At 42.4% G+C, this 20,004-nt stretch overlaps 1 protein-coding gene across 1 annotated transcript in view; it reads left to right on the top strand.

Annotated features, from left to right (window-relative positions):
- Window positions 1–18,229, top strand: part of LOC126416962 (cytochrome P450 4g15-like) — a gene marked incomplete at its 3' end in the record, with an annotated part of 52,971 nt that extends 34,742 nt beyond the window's left edge. Inside the window, exons 3-4 of the mRNA XM_050084842.1 lie at window positions 9–275; window positions 17,882–18,229. Of these exons, the coding sequence (XP_049940799.1) occupies window positions 9–275; window positions 17,882–18,229 (615 nt within the window). The remainder of the gene's footprint in view (window positions 1–8; window positions 276–17,881) is intronic.
- Between the last annotated feature and the right edge of the window lie 1,775 nt (window positions 18,230–20,004).

Genomic DNA, 20,004 nt, shown 5'->3' with positions numbered 1-20,004 from the left:
GTTGGCAGGTGGTGCTGGACTACCTGCTGGCGGCCACGGAGTCTGGCGGCCGCCTCAGCGAGACTGAGCTGCAGGACGAGGTGAACACGCTGCTGTCGGCGGGCTACGAGACTACGGCCACCACCATCTGCTTCGCGCTGCTGCTGCTCGGCATGTACCCGCGCGTTCAGGACAACCTGGTCGCAGAGCTGGACGCCGTCTTCGGAGACGACCCGCAGCGAACCCCCACAGCGGCTGACCTGCGTCGCCTGCATTATCTCGACGCTGTCATTAAAGTGAGCTACTTGCACCGCTACCTAACTGTACCCACTGTAACTGGCTCCACTGTGGCATTTGCATAAAGCAAATCTCCCCATCTTCTCTTCTATTTAATGTTTGCGGTTTAGTAGCTCACACACTTTTGTAGTTTCTGTGAGCAGCGGGCAGTGTCGTACGCACGAACACTTTTCGAATGTTCGCCACTACCCAGTCCTATAATAGAAGTGAGATATATTTTCTTATTCCATTTTGGCATCATAGAAATCACTTTATGTGCGGTGCAGTGTAATCCTGAAATTACAAAAATTACTGCGGAAAGGTAATGTCTTTCCTAATGTGAAAATGTGTTTCAATATACAACATGGCCATATATATCGATACTTGTCGATGCCGTATCTAATAGTTTTGTGTTACTTTCTTATTCTACTACATACCACAAAAATCTGTTACAAATCAATCAATTTTTTTAAAATTGAAGCTAGTGGCTACTAACACAAAATACTGTTCTCAAGACAGGGAAAATTATTAAGATATTAGAGCATCTCATTTCATTTCCCTTTAATACGTGATCAGTGGAAGACCTTCTTCTGTTTCAAGGCACAAAATGATGTATGACGGATGAAGTAAGTTTTAACCGTCCACACGTTACGTGACTAGCTTTAAAAGTATGTAGAATTTTTCTCTGTCAGACTCTCTAACTAAAGAAATAGCAACATCCTCCAAATAGCTATAATATATTATGAAGTTTTTGTGGTCTTCAGTACAGAGACTGGTTTGGTGCAGCTCTTGATTGTACTTTATTCTGTGCGATTCTCTTCATCTCAGAATAACTATTGTAACCTACATCTTACTGAATCTGCTTACTGTAAATGTCTCTTGACCTCCCTCTACGAATTTTACCCCATATAATTCCCTAATACTTATCTGGTTATCCCTTGGTGTCTCGGAATGTGTCCCATCAACCTATCCCTTCTCTTAGTCAAGATGTGCCATAAATATCTTGTTTTATAAGTTCTATTCAAAATTTCCTCATCGATCCACCTTATATTCAGAATTTGTGTAGCACCACATTTCGGTAACCTCTGTTTTCCGTTATTTTTTATAAAAAGTGTTTATCGTCCATGTCTCACTATCATACATGGCTACACTCCAAGCAATTACCTTCGGAAAATATTTCCTAACATTTAAATCTATTTTCGATATTAACAAATTTTTTTGTTTCAGAAATACTTTTCTTGCCATTGACAGTCTACATTTTATATCTTCTCTACTTCCACCATCATCAGTTATTTTGCTTCCCAAATAGCAAAACTCATTTACTACTGTAAGTGTCTGGTTCTCTAATCTGATTCTCTTACCAGTTTCAATTCGACTGCATTCCATTATACTTCTTTGCTTTTGTTGATGCTAATCTTATGTCTTCCTTTCAAGACACTGCAAATAACTGTCAGCTGCCCTTCCAAGTCCATTGCTGTCTCTGACAGAGTTAGCAATGTCAGCGGCAAACCACAAAGTTTTTATTTCCTCTCCCTGTACTTTAATTCTTACTTCAAATTTTTCTTTAGTTTCCTTTACTGTTTGTTCTGTGTACATATTGAATAACATCGGGATAGGCTACAATCCTGTCTCAATCACTTCACATCCTTGCTTCCCTTTCACGTCCCTCGACTCTTATAACTGCCGTCTGGTTTCTGTACACATTGTAAATAGCTTTTCGCTCCTTGTATTTTACTCCTGCTACTTTTAAAATTTCAAAGAGAGTATTTTACTCAACACTAAAAAGCTTTCTCTAAGTCTACAAATCCTGTAAAACTCTGATTGGCCGGCCGGGGTGGCCGAGCGATTCTAGGCGCTACAGTCTGGAACCGCGAGACCGCTATGGTCGCAGGTTCGAATCCTGTCTCGGGCATGGACGTGTGTGATGTCCTTAGGTTAGTTAGTTTTAAGTAGATCTAATTTCTAGGGGATTGATGACCTCAAAAGTCCCTTAGTGCTCAGAGCCATTTTTGAAAAGTCTGTTTGCCTTTCCGCAAGCCATCTTCTAAGATCAGTCGTAGGGTCAATAATGCATCGCGTGTTCCTAAATTTCTCTGGAATCCAAACTGATCTTTCTCGAGGTCAGCTTCTACCAGTTTTTCTATTCTTCTGTAAAGAATTAGAGTTTTTACTTTGCAGCCATGACTTATTAAACTGACAGTTCGGTAATTTTCACACCTGTCAGCAACTACTATCTTTGGAATTGGGATTACAACATCCTTCTTGAAATCTGAGGGTATTCCGCCTGTCTCGTACATGTTGCACAGCAGATGTAAGAGTTTTGTCATGGGTGGCTCTCCGAAGGCTATTACTAGTTCTGGCGGAATATCTTCTACTATTAGGGGCCTTGTTTTGACTTAGATCTTTCTGAGCTTTATCAGATTCTTCTCGCATTGTCTTATCTGCCATCTCATCTTGATCTACGTTTACTTTCCTCTCTATAAGATTGCTTTCAAGCTCATCTCCCTTGTAAAGACCCTCTACATACTCCCACCTTTCGGCTTTCCGTTCTTTGATTAGCAGTGGTTTACCATATGAGCTCTTGATATTCATAAAGCTGGTTCTCTTTTCCCCAAAGGCCTCTATAATTTTCCTCTAAGCTGTGTCTATCTTTCTCCTAGAGAAATATGCTTCTAAATCCTTACATTTTTCCTCTAGGCATTCCTGTTTAGCAATTTTGTACATCTGCTGATCCCATTTTTTAAACATTTATATTCACTTTCGCATGCTTCATTTACTGAATGATTTAAAATGTTATCCTTGCACTAATAAAATTCAGTATCTCTTGTATTATCCATGGATTTCTATGAGGCTTTGTATTTTTAACTATTTGATCTTCTGCTGCCTTCACTACGTCACCTCTTCAACCCGCTTATTCGTCTTCTGCTGTACTCCTCTCCTCTGTCATAATCAACCGTTGTCTTACGCTCCCACTGAAACTCTCAGGAGACTCTGGTTCTTTCAATTTATCCATGCCTCATCTCTTTAATTTCCTTGCTTTTTCCAGTTTCTTATGTTTTAATCTATCGTTCGTAACCATTAAATTGTGCTCAGAATCCATATCCGCTCCTGGAAATGTCTTACAATTTAAAATCTGTTTCCTAAATCTCTGTCTAACCATTATATAATCCATCTGAAACCTTATTATCATAAGTCTTAGCGATAACTAGATTATGCTTTGTGAAAAATTCTACCAGGCGGCTTCCTCTTTTATTCCTTTCCCCCAGTCCATATTCACCTACAATTTTTCCATCTCTTCCTTTTCCTACAACCGAATTCCAGTTCCCCATCACAAACATCACATTTAGAGTTTCGTGTCCTTTAACTATCTTTTTTTTTCTCATCATACGTTTCCTCAATCTCTTCATAATCTGCGGTGCTAGCTGACATGTAAACTTGTACTATTATGACAGGCGTGGCTTCGTGTCTGTTTTGGCTACAATAATGCGTTCACTATACTGTTCATAGTAGCTTACTCGCATCCCACTCCTGCATTACCCCTATTTGACTTTATTTACAACCCTGTAGTTAGATGACCAAAAGTCCTGTTCTTCACTTATCCCCACTATACCTAAATTCAACATATCCATTTCCCTTTTTAGTTTTCTATCCTTCCTGTCCGATTAAGGAATCCATCATCCCACGCTCTGATCTATAGAACGCCAGTTTTGTTTCTTCCGATGACGACATCCTCCTGAGTAGTCCTCTTCCAGAGATACCAACGGGGAACTATTTTACCTACGGAATATTTTACTCAAGAAGATGCCATCATCATTTAACCATACAGTAGAGATGCAAGTCGTCGGAAAAATTGCAGCTGTAGTTTCCCCTTACTTTTAGCCTATAGGAGCACCATGGCACAAGGCCAGGTCAGTCAACCATCTAAATTTTTGCCCCTGCAACTACTGAAAACGCTGCTGTCCCTTTTCAGGAACCACACGTTTGTCTAGCCTTTCGACAGATACCCCCGTTGTGGTTTCACGTACGGTACGGCTATCTGTATCACTAAGGCACGAAAGCCACCGTACCGACAGCAAAGGACCACGGCTCAGGGGAGGAGGGGGGGAAATGTACTACACAGTACTTAAATATGTAGAAGTTATATTACTTTCAGGCGATACAAAAAACCCAACCACATGTATTGCAACAACAAAAACAGTAGAAAATGGCGAAATCTGCTTATGACAGTTTGTAATGTACATTCCTTCGCGTGATTAAAAAATCAGTCGCGGGATTGAAACACCAATCAAGAAACTGCTATCGCGGTGTGTTCTTACCTACACTATCCTCTGGGTACAGCATTCTCCCCTGGTTTATTTTCAGTTTTGGTTCATTTTCTATGTTGTTATTTCAGCAATCATGTCCTCTCTGTATAGCGTCATGGTTTTATTCGATGAAACAGCTGGCAGTTTATTACTTTGTTTTACCTTGTTTGTCGCCAGGGGCGGCAACGACGGGGTTATTGGTACGATTCCTACATGATACTGCAAGGATTCTAATACGGATACCTTCCAGCTGTATCACGTCTTACAACCTATCACTCCCAACAGTGGCTCTGTCTAATTTTGGTCATCTAGCTGGATGCTAGACATTATGTTAATGTCTACATTGTGAAGATGCAAGATTGTAAGGAAATCGTTTCCCATAAATCCCACTATCACACACGTCTCGTACTTGCGGACTCTTAAATGTCTTATTATAATTGTTTTGATATTTATACTACGATCATTTTTTGCAGTTACATTTGGCACATGACATTGTGAAGACTAGTAGAAACTACGATACAGTATAAAATTGTTACACACACAGGGAATTTATTTATCTCATGTGGACCCTATTGTATGTGCAAACTTAATGATAAATTTATTCCGAATCATGCCGCGTACCTAATTACTCTAGAACATCTTTACTCCAACTGCTTCCATTATATCTGCTGCTCTCAACAGCTATTTCCTTCCCTGCTGCTACTCTTACAGTCCGTCCTCTCTGCTCTCCAAGCTGCCTCTTTCACAATTGATACTGTCTTAATCGACACTCTCACAGAGGCTACCCTCACAATGGATGCTTTCATAACAAGTATTTTCTGTACTGTTGTCCTCATGACGGGTACACTGTCAACCACTACTCTCAGGACTCGCAAGGTCAAATTGGATCATAATTTGTCAATGACTTTTCTCAAAACCGACATTTTCACAAGCGCTACTCTCAGAACTACTATTTTTAGCTGTCAGCAATCACATCCACAACCGTCTCTGTGACAACTCACAACTGCTACCCTCTCAACGACAACTCTCAAAACTTGTTACAAACACATCTGCTTTACGAACATATACTACGTTATCGTCTACATTATTGTTGATAGAAAATTTTATTTGTGTGACCGTAATTGATGAAGCATTTCTTTAAACAGAAATTCCTTGGTTTCGGGGTCGTAATTTTGTTCACGAGTGCTCCTGGTTCCCTCTGCTGACACCCCCGACACAAATCATACAGTTGCTCAGAGGCTCAAAGAAAACTTCCTTATCATCTCAAATAGGAACCCAACTCATACGGTTACATTCGGTGGTGATGTCAATGAACATTCGATCTGTTGACGAAAATACAGTTTCAATGCCTGTTTTACATATAAATCTTCGTCGGAAATTGTACAGCACGCTTACTCGGAAGACTGTTTTTAGCAATTAGTTCAGGAGCCCACTCGTAATGTAAGTGATTACGAAAGCATACTTGACCTCTTTGTAGCAAACAATGTCGAACAGATAGGGAGCATTATTGATACAGGAATTAATGACTAAAAATTTGTTGCAAAGAGACTGTATACCGTGACATCCAAATCAACCAAAAATAAGAGCAAAATATGACTATTTAGAAATTCACTTCACGACTTCCTAAGAGACATTTTCCTATCCGTCCTAACTATGTAAGCATGGACAAGATATGGCTTCAGTTCAAAGAAATAATGTCGACAGCAGTTGAGAGACATCTATATCAAATAAATAAATAAGAGACGGATCTGATCCCCAGACGTACAAAGAACAGATCAGAACAGTGTTACAGAAGCGACCAGAAAAGCATACCCATTCTAAAAGAACGCAAAATCCAGAAGGTGACCGGAGTTTTACAGATATTAGAAATTCAGCGCGTAATTAAATGAAAGGTGCTCTTAATAGTTTAACCCGAAAATCTATCTCGCAAAGTAGCAGAATATAAAAAAAAAAGAAAATTTAGTCGCATGTAAATACCTCCACGGCACGATAGCGATGTTAATGTTACCGATGACGGTGCTACTAAAGAACAGCTACTAAATGCAAACTTCCGAAATTCGTTCACCAAAAAAGACGAAGTTGTTGTTGTTGTTGTGGTCTTCAGTCCTGAGACTGGTTTGATGCAGCTCTCCATGCTACTCTGTCCTGTGCAAGCTGCTTCATCTCCCAGTACTTACTGCAACCTACATCCTTCTGAATCTGGCTAGTGTATTCATCTCCTAGTCTCCCTCTACGATTTTTACCCTCCACGCTGCCCTCCAATACTAAACTTGTGATCCCTTGATGCCTCAGAACATGTCCTACCAACCGGTCCCTTCTTCTTGTCAAGTTGTGCCACAAACTCTTCTCCCCAATTCTATTCAATACCTCCTCATTAGTTATGTGATCTACCCATCTAATCTTCAGCGTTCTTCTGTAGCACCACATTTCGAAAACTTCTATTCTCTTCTTGTCCAAACTATTTATCGTCCATGTTTCACTTCCATACATGGCTACACTCCATACAAGTACTTTCAGAAACAACATCCTAACACTGAAATCTATACTCGATGTTAACAAATTTCTCTTCTTCAGAAACGCTTTCCTTGCCGTTGCCAGTCTACATTTTATATACTCTCTACTTCGACCATCATCAGTTATTTTACTCCCCAAATAGCAAAACTCCTTTACTACTTTAAGTGTCTCATTTCCTAATATAATTCCCTCAGCATCACCCGATTTAATTTGACTACATTCCATTATCCTCGTTTTGCTTTTGTTGATGTTCATCTTATATCCTCCCTTCAAGACACTGTCCATTCCATTCAACTGCTCTTCCAAGTCCTTTGCTGTCTCTGACAGAATTACAATGTCATCGGCGAACCTCAAAGTTTTTATTTCTTCTCCATGAATATTGATACCTACTCCGAATTTTTCTTTAGTTTCCTTTATTGCTTGCTCAATATACAGATTGAATAACATCGGGGATAGGCTACAACCCTGTTTCACTCCCTTTCCAACCACTGCTTCCCATTCATGTCCCTCGACTCTTATAACTGCCATCTGGTTTTTGTACAAATTGTAAATGGCCTTTCGCTCCCTGTATTTTACCCCTGCCACCTTCAGAATTTGGAAGAGAGTATTCCAGTTAACATTGTCAAAAGCTTTCTCATAGTCTACAAATTCTAGAAACGTAGGTTTGCCTTTCCTTAATCTATTTTCTAAGATAAGTCGTAAGGTTAGTATTGCCTCACGTGTTCCAACATTTCTACGGAATCCAAACTAATCCTCCCCGAGGTCCGCCTCTACCAGTTCTTCCATTCGTCTGTAAAGAATTCGCGTTAGTATTTTGCAGCTGTGACGTATTAAACTGAAAGTTCGGTAATTTTCACATCTGTCAACACCTGCTTTCTTTGGGATTGGAATTATTATATTCTTCTTGAAGTCTGAGGGTATTTTACCTGTCTCATACATCTTCCTCACAGGATGGTAGAGTTTTGTCAGGACTGGCTCTCCCAAGCCCGTCAGTAGTTTTAATGGAATGTTGTCTACTCCCGGGGCCTTGTTTCGACTTAGGTCTTTCAGTGCTCTGTCAAACTCTTCACGCAGTGTCTTATCTCCCATTTCGTCTCCATCTACATCCTCTTCCATTTCCATAATATTGTCCTCAAGTGCATCGCCCTTGTATAAACCCTCATATACTCCTTCCACCTTTCTGCTTTCCCTTCTTTGCTTAGAACTGGGTTTCCATCTGAGCTCTTGATGTTCGTATAAGTGGTTCTCTTCTCTCCAAAGGTCTCTTTAATTTTCCTGTAGGCAGTATCTATCTTACCCCTAGTGAGATAAGCCTCTACATCATTACATTTGTCCTCTAGCCATCCCTGCCTAGCCATTTTGCATTTCTTGTCGATCTCATTTTTGAGACGTTTGTATTCCTTTTTGTCTGCTTCATTTACTGCATTTTTGTATTTTCCCCTTTCATCAATAGAATTCGATATTTGTTCTGTTACCAAGGATTTCTACTAGCCCTCGTCTTTTTACCTACTTGATCGTCTGCTTCCTTCACTACTTCATCCCTCAGAGCGACCCATTCTTCTTTTACTGTATTTCTTTCCCCCACCTCTGTCAATTGTTCCCTTATGCTCTCTCTGAAACTCTTTACAACCTCTGGTTTAGTCAATTTATCCAGGTCCCATCTCCATAAATTAGCACCCTTTTGCAGTTTCTTCAGTTTTAATCTACAGGTCATAACCAATAGATTGTGGTCAGAGTCCACATCTGCCCCTGGAAATGTCTTACAATTTAAAACCTGGTTCCTAAATCTCTGTCTTACCATTATATAATCTATCTGATACCTTTTAGTATCTGAAGGATTCTTCCATGTATACAACCTTCTTTTATGATTCTTGAACCAAGTGTTAGCTATGATTAAGTTATGCTCTGTGCAAAATTCTACCAGACGGCTTCCTCTTTCATTTCTTCCCCCCAATTCATATTCACCTACTATGTTTCCTTCTCTCCCTTTCCCTACTGACGAATTCCAGTCACCCATGACTATTAAATTTTCGTCTCCCTTCACTACCTGAATAATTTCTTTTATCTCATCATACAGTTCATCAATTTCTTCATCATCTGCAGAGTTAGTTCTCATATAAACTTGTACTACTGTAGTAGGCGTGGGCTTTGTGTCTATCTTGGCCACAATAATGCGTTCACTATGCTGTTTGTAGTAGCTTACCGGCACGCCTATTTTTTTATTCACTATTAAACCTACTCCTGCATTACCCCTATTTGATTTTGTATTTATAACCCTGTATTCACCTGACCAAATGTCTTGTTCCTCCTGCCACCGAACTTCAATAATTCCCACTATATCTAACTTTAACCTATCTATTTCCCTTTTTAAATTTTCCTACCTACCTGCCCGATTAAGGGAACTGACATTCCACGCTCCGCTCCGTAGAACGCCAGTTTTCTTTCTCCTGATAACGACGTCCTCTTGAGTAGTACCCGCCCGGAGATCCGAATGGGTGACTATTTTACCTCCGGAATATTTTACCCAAGAGGACGCCATCATCATTTAATCATACAGTAAAGCTGCATGCCCTCGGGAAAAATTACGACTGTAGTTTCCCCTTGCTTTCAGTCGTTCGCAGTACCAGCACAGCAAGGCCGTTTTTGTTATTGTTACAAGGCCAGATCAGTCAATCATCCAGACTGTTGCCCCTACAACTACTGAAAAGGCTGCTGCCCCTCTTCAGGAACCACACGTTTGTCTGGCATCTCAACAGATACCTCTCCGTTGTGGTTGCACCTACGGTACGGCCATCTGTATCGCTGAAGCACGCAAGCCTCCCCACCAAAGGCAAGGTCCATAGTTCACGGGAGGAAAAGACGAAGTTAAAGTCCCACAATTATAATCAAGAACTGCCGCAAACACGAGTAACTTAAAATTACACATCTTTGGTGTAGTGAACCAGTTCAAATCATGCACTAAACATAAATTTTCTGGTCCAAACTGCACACCAGTTACGTTCGTTTCATAGTATGCACCACACTTAGCAATCATATACAACTGCTAGCTCGACGAAAGATCCGTACCGGTGCCTAAAGATTAGGAAGTTGCACTGGTTACATCAGTTCTCAAAAATGGAAACAGGAGTAATCCGCTGAATAACAGACTCATATAACTGATATCGATTTGCAGTAAGGTTCTGAAACATACACTGTGTCCGAACATGATGAGCTACCTGGAAGAAAACGATCTATTGACACAGTCGGCAAGGACTCATAAAATATAATTCTTGTGCCACATAATAGCTCTGTATTACTAGCTCTGTATTCTCATGAAGTAATGAATTCGCATTTGCGAATAATGAATTACTATCAGCTGTATAATGGAAAGACGACACTGAAAATTTGTGACGGGGCGGATTACCCACTTATCACGAACGATTCTGTATATCTAGGTTCCCAGAATATTTTTGACACCGTTTCTCACAAGCGATTCCCAATCACATTGGACGCCCATGGAGTGCTGTCTCAGTTGTGGGACTGGATTAGTGATTTCCTGTCAGAAAGATCACAGTCCATAGGTAGTGGCGGAGGGTGATCGAGAAAAACAGAAGTGATATCCTCAAGGAAGTGTTATACCCCCTGTGCTGTTCGTAATCTATATGAACAATGTGGGCGATATTTATTGTCTAGTAAAGTCGTCAGAAGATCACAACCAGTTGCAAAATGATTTAAACACAATATATGTACGGCGCGAAAATTCGAACGATCACATAGTTGATATACATGAAATGAAACCGCATTTGCGAATAATGAACTGCCATCATCTGTATAATGGGATGACGAAAATGCAAATTTGTGGCAGGTGTGGTTTACCCACTTATCACGAGCGATCACCTTAACATTCTTAACATGAGGCTATCCGATCACGACTCAAGACCAGACCAAACTCCCATATTTCATCACCCATGTGTCTACAACCTGCACTCATACATCCACTATGTGTATTCCTGTACAGAGAAGACATTTTAATTGAAAGTTGCTTTCCCGGTCTCGGCGGATAAGCACGATATTGCGGTACCTGTGTTCTCCAGAAGTACGATGCAGTGCTGCTACTGACATGCATGCATATCCGAAGGAAAATTGTATCGCACTTATGAACAGCACAGGCACAGTAAGACATTTAATGTTGTGGAGAATGCAAACCAAAGACTACTTTTAATTGGCAGAATACTTAGAACATGCAATAAATCTACTACCTGCCTACACTATGCTCTGTCAGTGGTAGAGCATTGCTGTGCGGTATGGGATCCTTACCAGATAGGATTGACGGAGGACATCGAAAATGTTCAGAGAAGGGCAGCTCTTTTTGTATTATGGCGAACTAGAGAAGATAGTGTCACGGATATGCTACGCGAGTTGTAACGGCAATCAGACATTTTCCGTTACGGCGAAATCTTTGCACAGTATTTCAATCACCTACTTTGTCCTCTGAATGCAAAAATATTTTATTGGTGCTCACCCACATAGGGTGAAATAATGATCTTAGTAAAGGAAGATAAATCAGAGCATACACGGAAAGTTTAAGTTGTTCGTTTTTTCAGCGCACAGCTCAGAATGGAACGGTAGGGAAACAGTGTAAAGGTGGTTCAGTGAACCCTCTATCAACACTAGGCCGCGCGGGATTAGCCGAGCGTTCTGGGGCGCTGCAGTCATGGACTGTGCGGCTGGTCCCGGCGGAGGTTCGAGTCCTCCCTCGGGCATGGGTGTGTGTGTTTGTCCTTAGGATAATTTAGGTTAAGTAGTGTGTGAGCTTAGGGACTGATGACCTTAGCAGTGAAGTCCCACAAGATTAAAAAAAAAAAAAAAAATCTGTCACTTGAAAGTAGTGATGTAGATCTACGTAGATGCACATTTACGTAATCGGCAAAGCTGTGATGGCGGAACCTGACCTCATCACTAACGATGAGAAAGGGGACTGGTTTTAGAACAACATTCCTACTCACACAGCCGTCTCAGAGCGCTAGTTTTGACCCTTTCTCCGCGTAAAACCATGTTTGGGCTGTGACCCATCACTGCAGATGAGTATAACAACTTCTCCAACAATGAATTCACCGAACGAACAAATGTCATCTTGTATAACAGAGAGTACTTGGGACCTGATCTGTATGTTTTATAAAAAGGACACAGCTAACTTTCCATATTAAAAGAAAAGAATACGTTTCTCGTAATGGCACCTGTATTACATTGGAAACACCATCACAGTGAGACTGCAATTGAGTGAGCTGCAATGCTCTGACAATATTTACTTTTAGTCGAAAGAGTGGCTCATCAGAAAGTTGTGAGAGGAATTGATGGAATGAGAAAGACGGCCTTCACGTAAACACAGAGAGCGGCTGCATTCGTTTACAGCTGTCAATGCAAACAGATAAGCAGCAGCGTGAAATAGTAGTAGAAATCAATGTGGGACGTACGGCGAACGTATCTGTTGGGACAGGTACGGCTAAATTTGGCGTTAACTGGTTATGGCATAAGACGACCTACCCGAATGCTTTTGCTAACAGTACATCACCTTTAAACCCTCTCCTGCCCTCGTGAACGTATCGCATGGACCCTTGAAAACGGTGGTCTGGTAAGACGAGTCCCGATTTAGGTTGGTAAGAACTGATGGCAGGATTAGAGTGTGGCACAGACCCCGCGAAGCCATGGACCCAAGTTCTCAAAAAGGCATTTGTGCCAGCTGTTGTGGTTCCATAATAGCGTGGGCTGTGTTCACTTGGAATGGACTGGGTCTTCTGCTGCAACTAAACCAGTGATTGCCTGGAAATGTTTATGTTCCGCTGCCTAAAGACCATTTGGTGCCATTCGTGAACACTGTGTTTCAAAACATGTGGTCGGGCCACAGTTGTTTGCGATTGGTTTCAACAGTATTCTGGACAATTAGAGCGAATGATCTGGTCATCCAAATTGCCTGCCATGAATCCCATCGAACATTTGTGGGACATAATCGAGAGGTCAATTCGTGCACAACCCTTTCATAAATACAGACAGCTATTGAGGCAGCATGGCACAGTATTTCTGCAGGGGACTTTCAGCGACATGTTGAGTCCAGACAACTTCGATTTGCTGCCCTACGCCTGGCTAACTAAGGTGGTCCGACAGGATATTGGGAGGTAATGCATGACTTTCGTCACCTTAGGGTATAAGACGGAGATATATACCCAGTATTCATGTGGGGTTGAGAAACGTAGAGCATTACTAAATGAGAAAAGGAAAAACTATTAGAGGTAGGGGTGTAAATGTGGAAACCCAGTTTGTTTTTGCTGTATAAAAGAAATGTTTACTTCTCTTTCAGCTTCAATAATTAGACCAAGCTAAATCATAATGTTTTAACAATTATTAAACACAAAAACTAAATATGTTAAAAATTGAAAAACATTTTCTGCTTGCACAACAACTCATTAATTTTTCAGGAAGTGCGAATAATGTGGAAACGCCTTAAATTTGTGGGAAACTGACTGCTTCAAACGAAAACTATTACAAATTTTAGGAACCATTTTATTTTATATTAAATTTAAATTGCACAAAAATATTTTTAAACGCAACTACAATAGAAAAATGCTTCATAAGTGAAGTTCACTTGCAAAAATCGCATATGTTAATATCTCCTTCATTTCAGGTACACAAAGAGTGACTCCACTCCTCACACACTACACACTTAATCCACAATTCTCCCAGAACGTCTTTGGAAACTGCACCTCCACAAGAAATACAAATGGCATCTTCTTCAGTAGGTTATTCTTCCCCAACTGGGAGATCCAAATCTGACTTGCCTAAAGAGACAGTTCGTGCATTTGGCTCTTCATCTGAATCCTCAGGTAACTTAAGGAGTGTTTACCGTACTCAGCTTCCAAAATACCAAAAAACTTGTCTACAGCTTCTTTGTTGAACCCATTTGCTCTTGAGAATGAGGTCCCCATAGGTTTGTTGATTGTGAGTTTATTTCTGTGTCATCTAAGAAAAAGGTCAAACAAATCTCTACCTGCAGCATTTGAAGTAAAAGGATGATTAATATTATTTCTTTCCGCTAGCTGATATGCTTTTGTCTTGACATCTAATCTGGTAACCTTTGTCTTGACATCTAATCTGTTAAGGCCATAGAAACGATTATCCATTTCAATGAGATACTGTACCAACTGTTTCTCAATAGCATCAGGTAGTACAGGCTTACGTCCAAGTCTCAAAGAAACACATTCTTCAGGTGACATATCATTATGACATATCATTATGCACAAACCTTTGAAGTGTCGTCTGAGGTACACTGAAAGTTTTTACTGCTCTTCTTAACCCCATATGCTTTTCCCTTAAGGCTATTATAGCATTAATCATGTTTCCAGCATCCCATTTCTTCACAATAGCTCTTGGTTTCCGATCAGTTAGCTATCGTGACATCTAGAAACAGACGCAAAACGTATTGGATGTAATGTATTTGATGTTGGTACTGTGGAAATGTTTCCACAATGCCATCGTATGTATGCTTCCACATTACCTACACAACGGCCATTTTAAATTACAGTACATTACATTAAGCAACTATCCATTTCAAGTTGACAAACGACTGCTAAAGCCTTCTATGCACCTCCCTTTATAAGCTATCAGACGTAAAGAAAAGATAACTACAAAGTATGTAGATAAATGTAACACCAAAACTTACTTAGAAAAAGGTTTAGAAAATGCGCGAACGTAAACTGCATCATTGTCACGGCGTCTGTTGCTCAACTGACTGCTAACCGTCTACCGTGACGAAAAGGAACTATTGCAACAATTTCTGGCTGCCCCGCTACAGAGCAGTACTCTGCAGGCCAGATACCAGACGTATACACATTACCCACTCGTTTCCACATTTACACCCCGACCTCTAATATTTGAAACAAGAGTAATGGAGAAGATATGGGTACCCATCTTAGATAAAAGAGAATGAAGATGGAGATAGAACGAGGAAATCTAGCTTCTAATGCAACAACCAACAATACTTCAGAAGCCGAAGCCCAAAAGAATAAAGTGTGTGTGCCATAGAGCCCGTGTGGTAGAAGATAGGCAGACGAAGAAAGCACTTGACGAGAGACCAAACACCAGACTCCCCACGGGACAACCAAGGCAGCGCAAGGTGAATGACTAGACGTACGTGCTGGCAGCCCTGGTGACTGAAGACACCTGCAGGAATGGAGCAAAATACTGAAAGGAATGGAGGCACTTATGTAGTCTGCGGGACCTGTGGTCTATTAAAGCGCTTGTTGGAAGGCGTGCTGAAAAGTAATGCCTCCGAATTTTTATGTGAAAACTCTTGAAACTTTTTAAGTGAAAGAAACGTTATTAACACTCTGCATTTTTAATCCTCACGTCCACATATTTTCAGCCTCTGCCACTAACGGGCTCCTAATAGTAGCATGTAACATGGCGGTGTGTAATGTAAATAATTCACTGGGTGAGGAACAGAGTACTCTAATGATTCGAAATCCAAGAGTTCGTCCACACATGTAGCACTCTCTCCTTCATCACGACGGTGCCACTACTGCTGTGACATCTGCAACAATCCGACGCCTCGGGTTCACTGTCATCGATCATCCTCCGATACAGCCCCAACGTGCCCCATCCGATTTTGGTTCAGACGGTTCAAATGGCTCTGAGCACTATGGGACTTAGGTCATCAATCCCCTAGAACTTAGAACTGCTTAAACCTAACTAACGTAAGGACATCACACACATCCATGTCCGAGGCAGGATTCGAACCTGCGACCGTAGCATTCCTGCGGTTCCGGACAGCAGTGCCTAGAACCGCACGGCCACCGCGGCCGGCCATCCGATTTTCATCAGTTTCCAAAACTTAAAGAACATCTTCGAGAAATTCACTTTGATAGTGTAGAACTGTTGCAAGCAGAAGTGAGGTTGTGGCTACGTCAACAAAGTTTAACATTCTACAGTAAAGGTATCAACAAAGTGGGATCCCGTTGGGAGAAATGTGTTGATCGCCAGTGTAATTATGCTGAGAAATAAATGTGTAGGCAAGAAAAATAAATATGTAGAATAGTAATAAAGTTCGTTTTATTTAAAAAGCTTTAAAAGTTTTCACATAAAAAATTGGAGACAATGATTTTTAGCGTGCGTTTTTAATTATCTGCTACAAACAGAGACAGTGTGGGGATATAATTTGGTTGGTAAAAAGGAAAGATTTGCTGTCTTATTGAAGAGGAACTTCTAAAATACTAGTACGTAAGAATTTAAATCTTAGTGCTTGAGTCCGACCTAATTTTCGCAACCGAGTGTTCCGGTAGTGTTTAAGGGGAGGTTTACTATCTTTTGGTTTCAAAAATCGGTTTAAATTGCATTTTTCGATCCATAAAAGTGTTTAGAATCGACTCCCGAAACGGTTTTTCCGAATACGGAACGGAAATGCTTGTTATTCGTGGTTGAAAAAAAAATGAACTTACCTGGTTCAAATGGCTCTGAGCACTATGGGACTTAACTGCTGAGATAATCAGTCCCCTAGAACTTAGAACTACTTAAACCTAATTAACCTAAGGCCGTCACACACATCCATGCCCGAAGCAGGATTTGAACCTGCGACCGTAGCGGTCGCGCGATTCCAGACTGGAACGCCTAGAACCGCTCGGCCACACAAGTCGGCGACACCTGCCTGAAACAGGCCTTTTACACGAACCAGTTTTCTTGTTTCGGAGGACGAGTTATTGTACCGGTGCTTGGGAGGAAACACACAAAATTCAAATTAGAGTTTGAACGCGTGTGTTTAAAGTTAGCCCCAAAGAACTTCCATTATGGTGCGAAGACTGTGTAGACTGCGACTTTCCTGGCAGTGAGCACCTTCGACGTAGGGTATTCAGCCATTCCGAAGTCCATGACAACGATGGACGTCATCCTGTTCGCCAAGCATTCGGTCGACCACCGGAAACAAGCGGCCGAAAACCGCTTGTCACCGGCCGTACGAGCAGCTCTGGAGCAGCGCAGGATGCCCCAGATCGAGCAGAACGCCCTCTATGAGGAAGAGGAAGAACTAGTTTATGGACCCCGAATAGCAGATTGAACTTACATTGCATACTATTATATTTACATGTAGTCAAAACTTCAAAAGCGTTTTTGTCGAGATGACTTTCTTTGGGCGCGGTATGGTAACTTCAAATCTAATGAATCGATTGGCATGATTCTTTGTTTCAGACAAAGCTAACTAAATTGTCTAGGAGTTGTATCACTTTTATTCCGATCCATCAACTAGAAATATTTTTACTTGGCCGATGAAGACGAAAAGTCGATGAAAAAAAAACTTATTTTCTTCAAATGGCCGCCACTTTGTTTCCTATGGTCCAAATAACTTAAGCCAGGTATAACTCCTACAGAATATTATATACTTCGCTAAAGTCAACTCAATTTTGATTTCAGACGAGTCGGTTGACGTGTGACATACCGCGAGTGAAAGTCTACATCGAAATTTTGTTTCGTTCCGACGGCACTTCCGCCTTTGCTCTGCGACATTTCCGGTCGAAATAATTTCAGTTTGTACAGGAAATATCAGTAAAAATTTTGACCAAATTTGATATAGATTCCTATAACGCATCCTGTGAAAAAAATTCTCAAAGAACATGCTTTTTTCGCGACAAAGATAGTAAAGTTCCCCTTAAGCCTCTTTCACTGATCCAGTCGGAGAGGATGCGAAGTGCCTTTCCTTGGATTTGTGGTTTCCACTCACTGTTTCCCGACGCAAAATTGGTCACTCCGGTGCTGGCACATCCGCGTGACCTCCGCCCTCTGCGCGGCAGGAGACGCTGCGGCTGTTCCCGCCGGCGCCGATCATCCACCGCGAGGTGGAGACGTCGGAGCTGAAGATCGGCGGCTGCACGCTGCCGGTGGGCGCCTCGGTGCTGGTGCTGAGCTACTCGGCGCACCGCCACCCCGACCACTTCGACAGCCCGCAGCACTTCTGCCCGGAGCGCTTCTCGGAGCCGCGCGCGCGGCCGCGCCACCCGTACGCGTACGTGCCGTTCGGCGCGGGCCCGCGCATCTGCGTGGGGCGCGCCTACGGCCTGCTGCTGGCCAAGGCGGCCGTGGCGGCCGTGCTGCGCCGCCTGCGCGTCGAGTCGCGCCTCAGCTGGCAGGACCTGCGCGGCCTCGCCCACGGCATCGTGCTCAAGCTCGAGGCCGGCTTCCCCGTCGAGCTGTTCCCGCGCTACCCCGCCTACTACCGCCCGGAGGCGCCGGCGCCGGCGCCGCCCGTCTGCGGCCTCCTCCACAGGCGTCTCTCCGCGGCTCACATCTCGGCCACGATACCTCAAGGTATGGAGGTAAAGAGTCTCGACCAGTCAACTACCGATACCCTAATCAGGAGAGCTATCTTGTCTAAACCAGCTTCAGACGTCAGATTGCCTTACAAATGAGTGATTTGCTGCGGGAAAGACGGCAATTCGTAGTAGATGATGGAAAATCACCTTGCAAAACAGAAGTGATAGCCGACATTCTCCAAGTAAGTGATATAGGCCTTCTGCTGTTCCTAACCTACAGGGAGATTCAAAAGTAACCGTACAAGCTTCGTGGGTGTAATGTATGCATCGAAATAAGCCTGAACTGTTAAAGAAATTTTTTTCTGAAATTGCATTATTTCCGAGTTACGACGCGTGTTATCAGTTGTGCTAAGCATTACAAAATGGCTCTTGAGAACATCCTGGAAAGATCCAACCATACACTATGTGATTAAAAGTATCCAACACCACCGGCCGCGGTGGCCATGCGGTTCTAGGCGCTTCAGTCCGGAACCGCGGGACTGCTACGGTCGCAGGTTCGAATCCTGTCTCGGGCATGGATGTGTGTGATGTGCTTAGGTTAGTTAGGTTTAAGTAGTTCTAAGTTCTAGGGGACTGATGACCTCAGCAGTTAAGTCCCATAGTGCTCAGAGCCATTTGAACCATTTCTTCTCCAACACCCCCAAAAATATACGTTTTTTATACTAGGTGTATTGTGCTGCCACCTACTGCCAGGTACTCCATATCGGCGACCTGACTAGTCATTAGACATTGTGAGAGAGAAGAATGGGGCGCTCCGCGAAACTCACGGACTTCGAACGCGATCAGGTGACTGGGTGTCACTTGTGTCATACTATGTACGCGAGATTTCCACACTCCTAAATATTCCGAGGTCCACAGTATCCGATGTGACAGTGAAATGGAAACGTGAAGGGACGCGTACAGCACAAAAGCATACAGGCTGACCTCTTCTGTTGACGGACAGAGACAACCACAATTGAAGAGGGTCGTAATGTGTAATAGACAGACATTTATAGAGAGCATCACATAGGGATTCCAAACTGCATCAAGATCAATTGCAAGTACTATGACGCTTAGGCGGGAGGTGAGAAAACTAGGGTTTCATGGTCGAGCAGCTGCTCATAAGCCACCCATCAAGCCGGTAAATGCCAAACGACGCCTCGCTTGCTGCAAGGAGCGTAAACATTGGACGATTGAACCGTGGAAAAACCTTGTGTAGTGTGACGAATCACGGTACATAATGTGGTGATCCGATGGCAGTGTGTGGGTATGGCAAATGCTCGGTGAACGTCACCTGCCAGCGTGTGTAGTGCCAACAGTAAAATTCGGAGGCTGTAGTGTTATGGTGAGGTCGTGTTTTTCCTGGAGGGGGCATGCACCCCTTGTTTTGCGTGGCATTGTCACAGCGCTGGCCTACATTGATGTTTTAAGCACCTTCTTGCTTCCCACTGTTGAAGAGCAATTCAGGGATGGCAATTACATTTTTCAACACGGTGGAGCACCTCTTCATATTGCACGGCCTGTGGCGGTGTGGTTACAGGACAATAACAATCCTGTAATAGGCTGGTCTGCACAGAGTTCTGACCTGAATCCTACAGAACACCTTTGGGATGTTTTGGAAAACC

The sequence above is a fragment of the Schistocerca serialis genome, chromosome 8 (assembly GCF_023864345.2).
Source record: "Schistocerca serialis cubense isolate TAMUIC-IGC-003099 chromosome 8, iqSchSeri2.2, whole genome shotgun sequence".
Classification (NCBI taxonomy): Eukaryota; Metazoa; Arthropoda; class Insecta; order Orthoptera; family Acrididae; genus Schistocerca; species Schistocerca serialis.
Note: the sequence above shows the minus strand (reverse complement) of the source record. Positions and strands in the feature narration are given on the sequence as shown.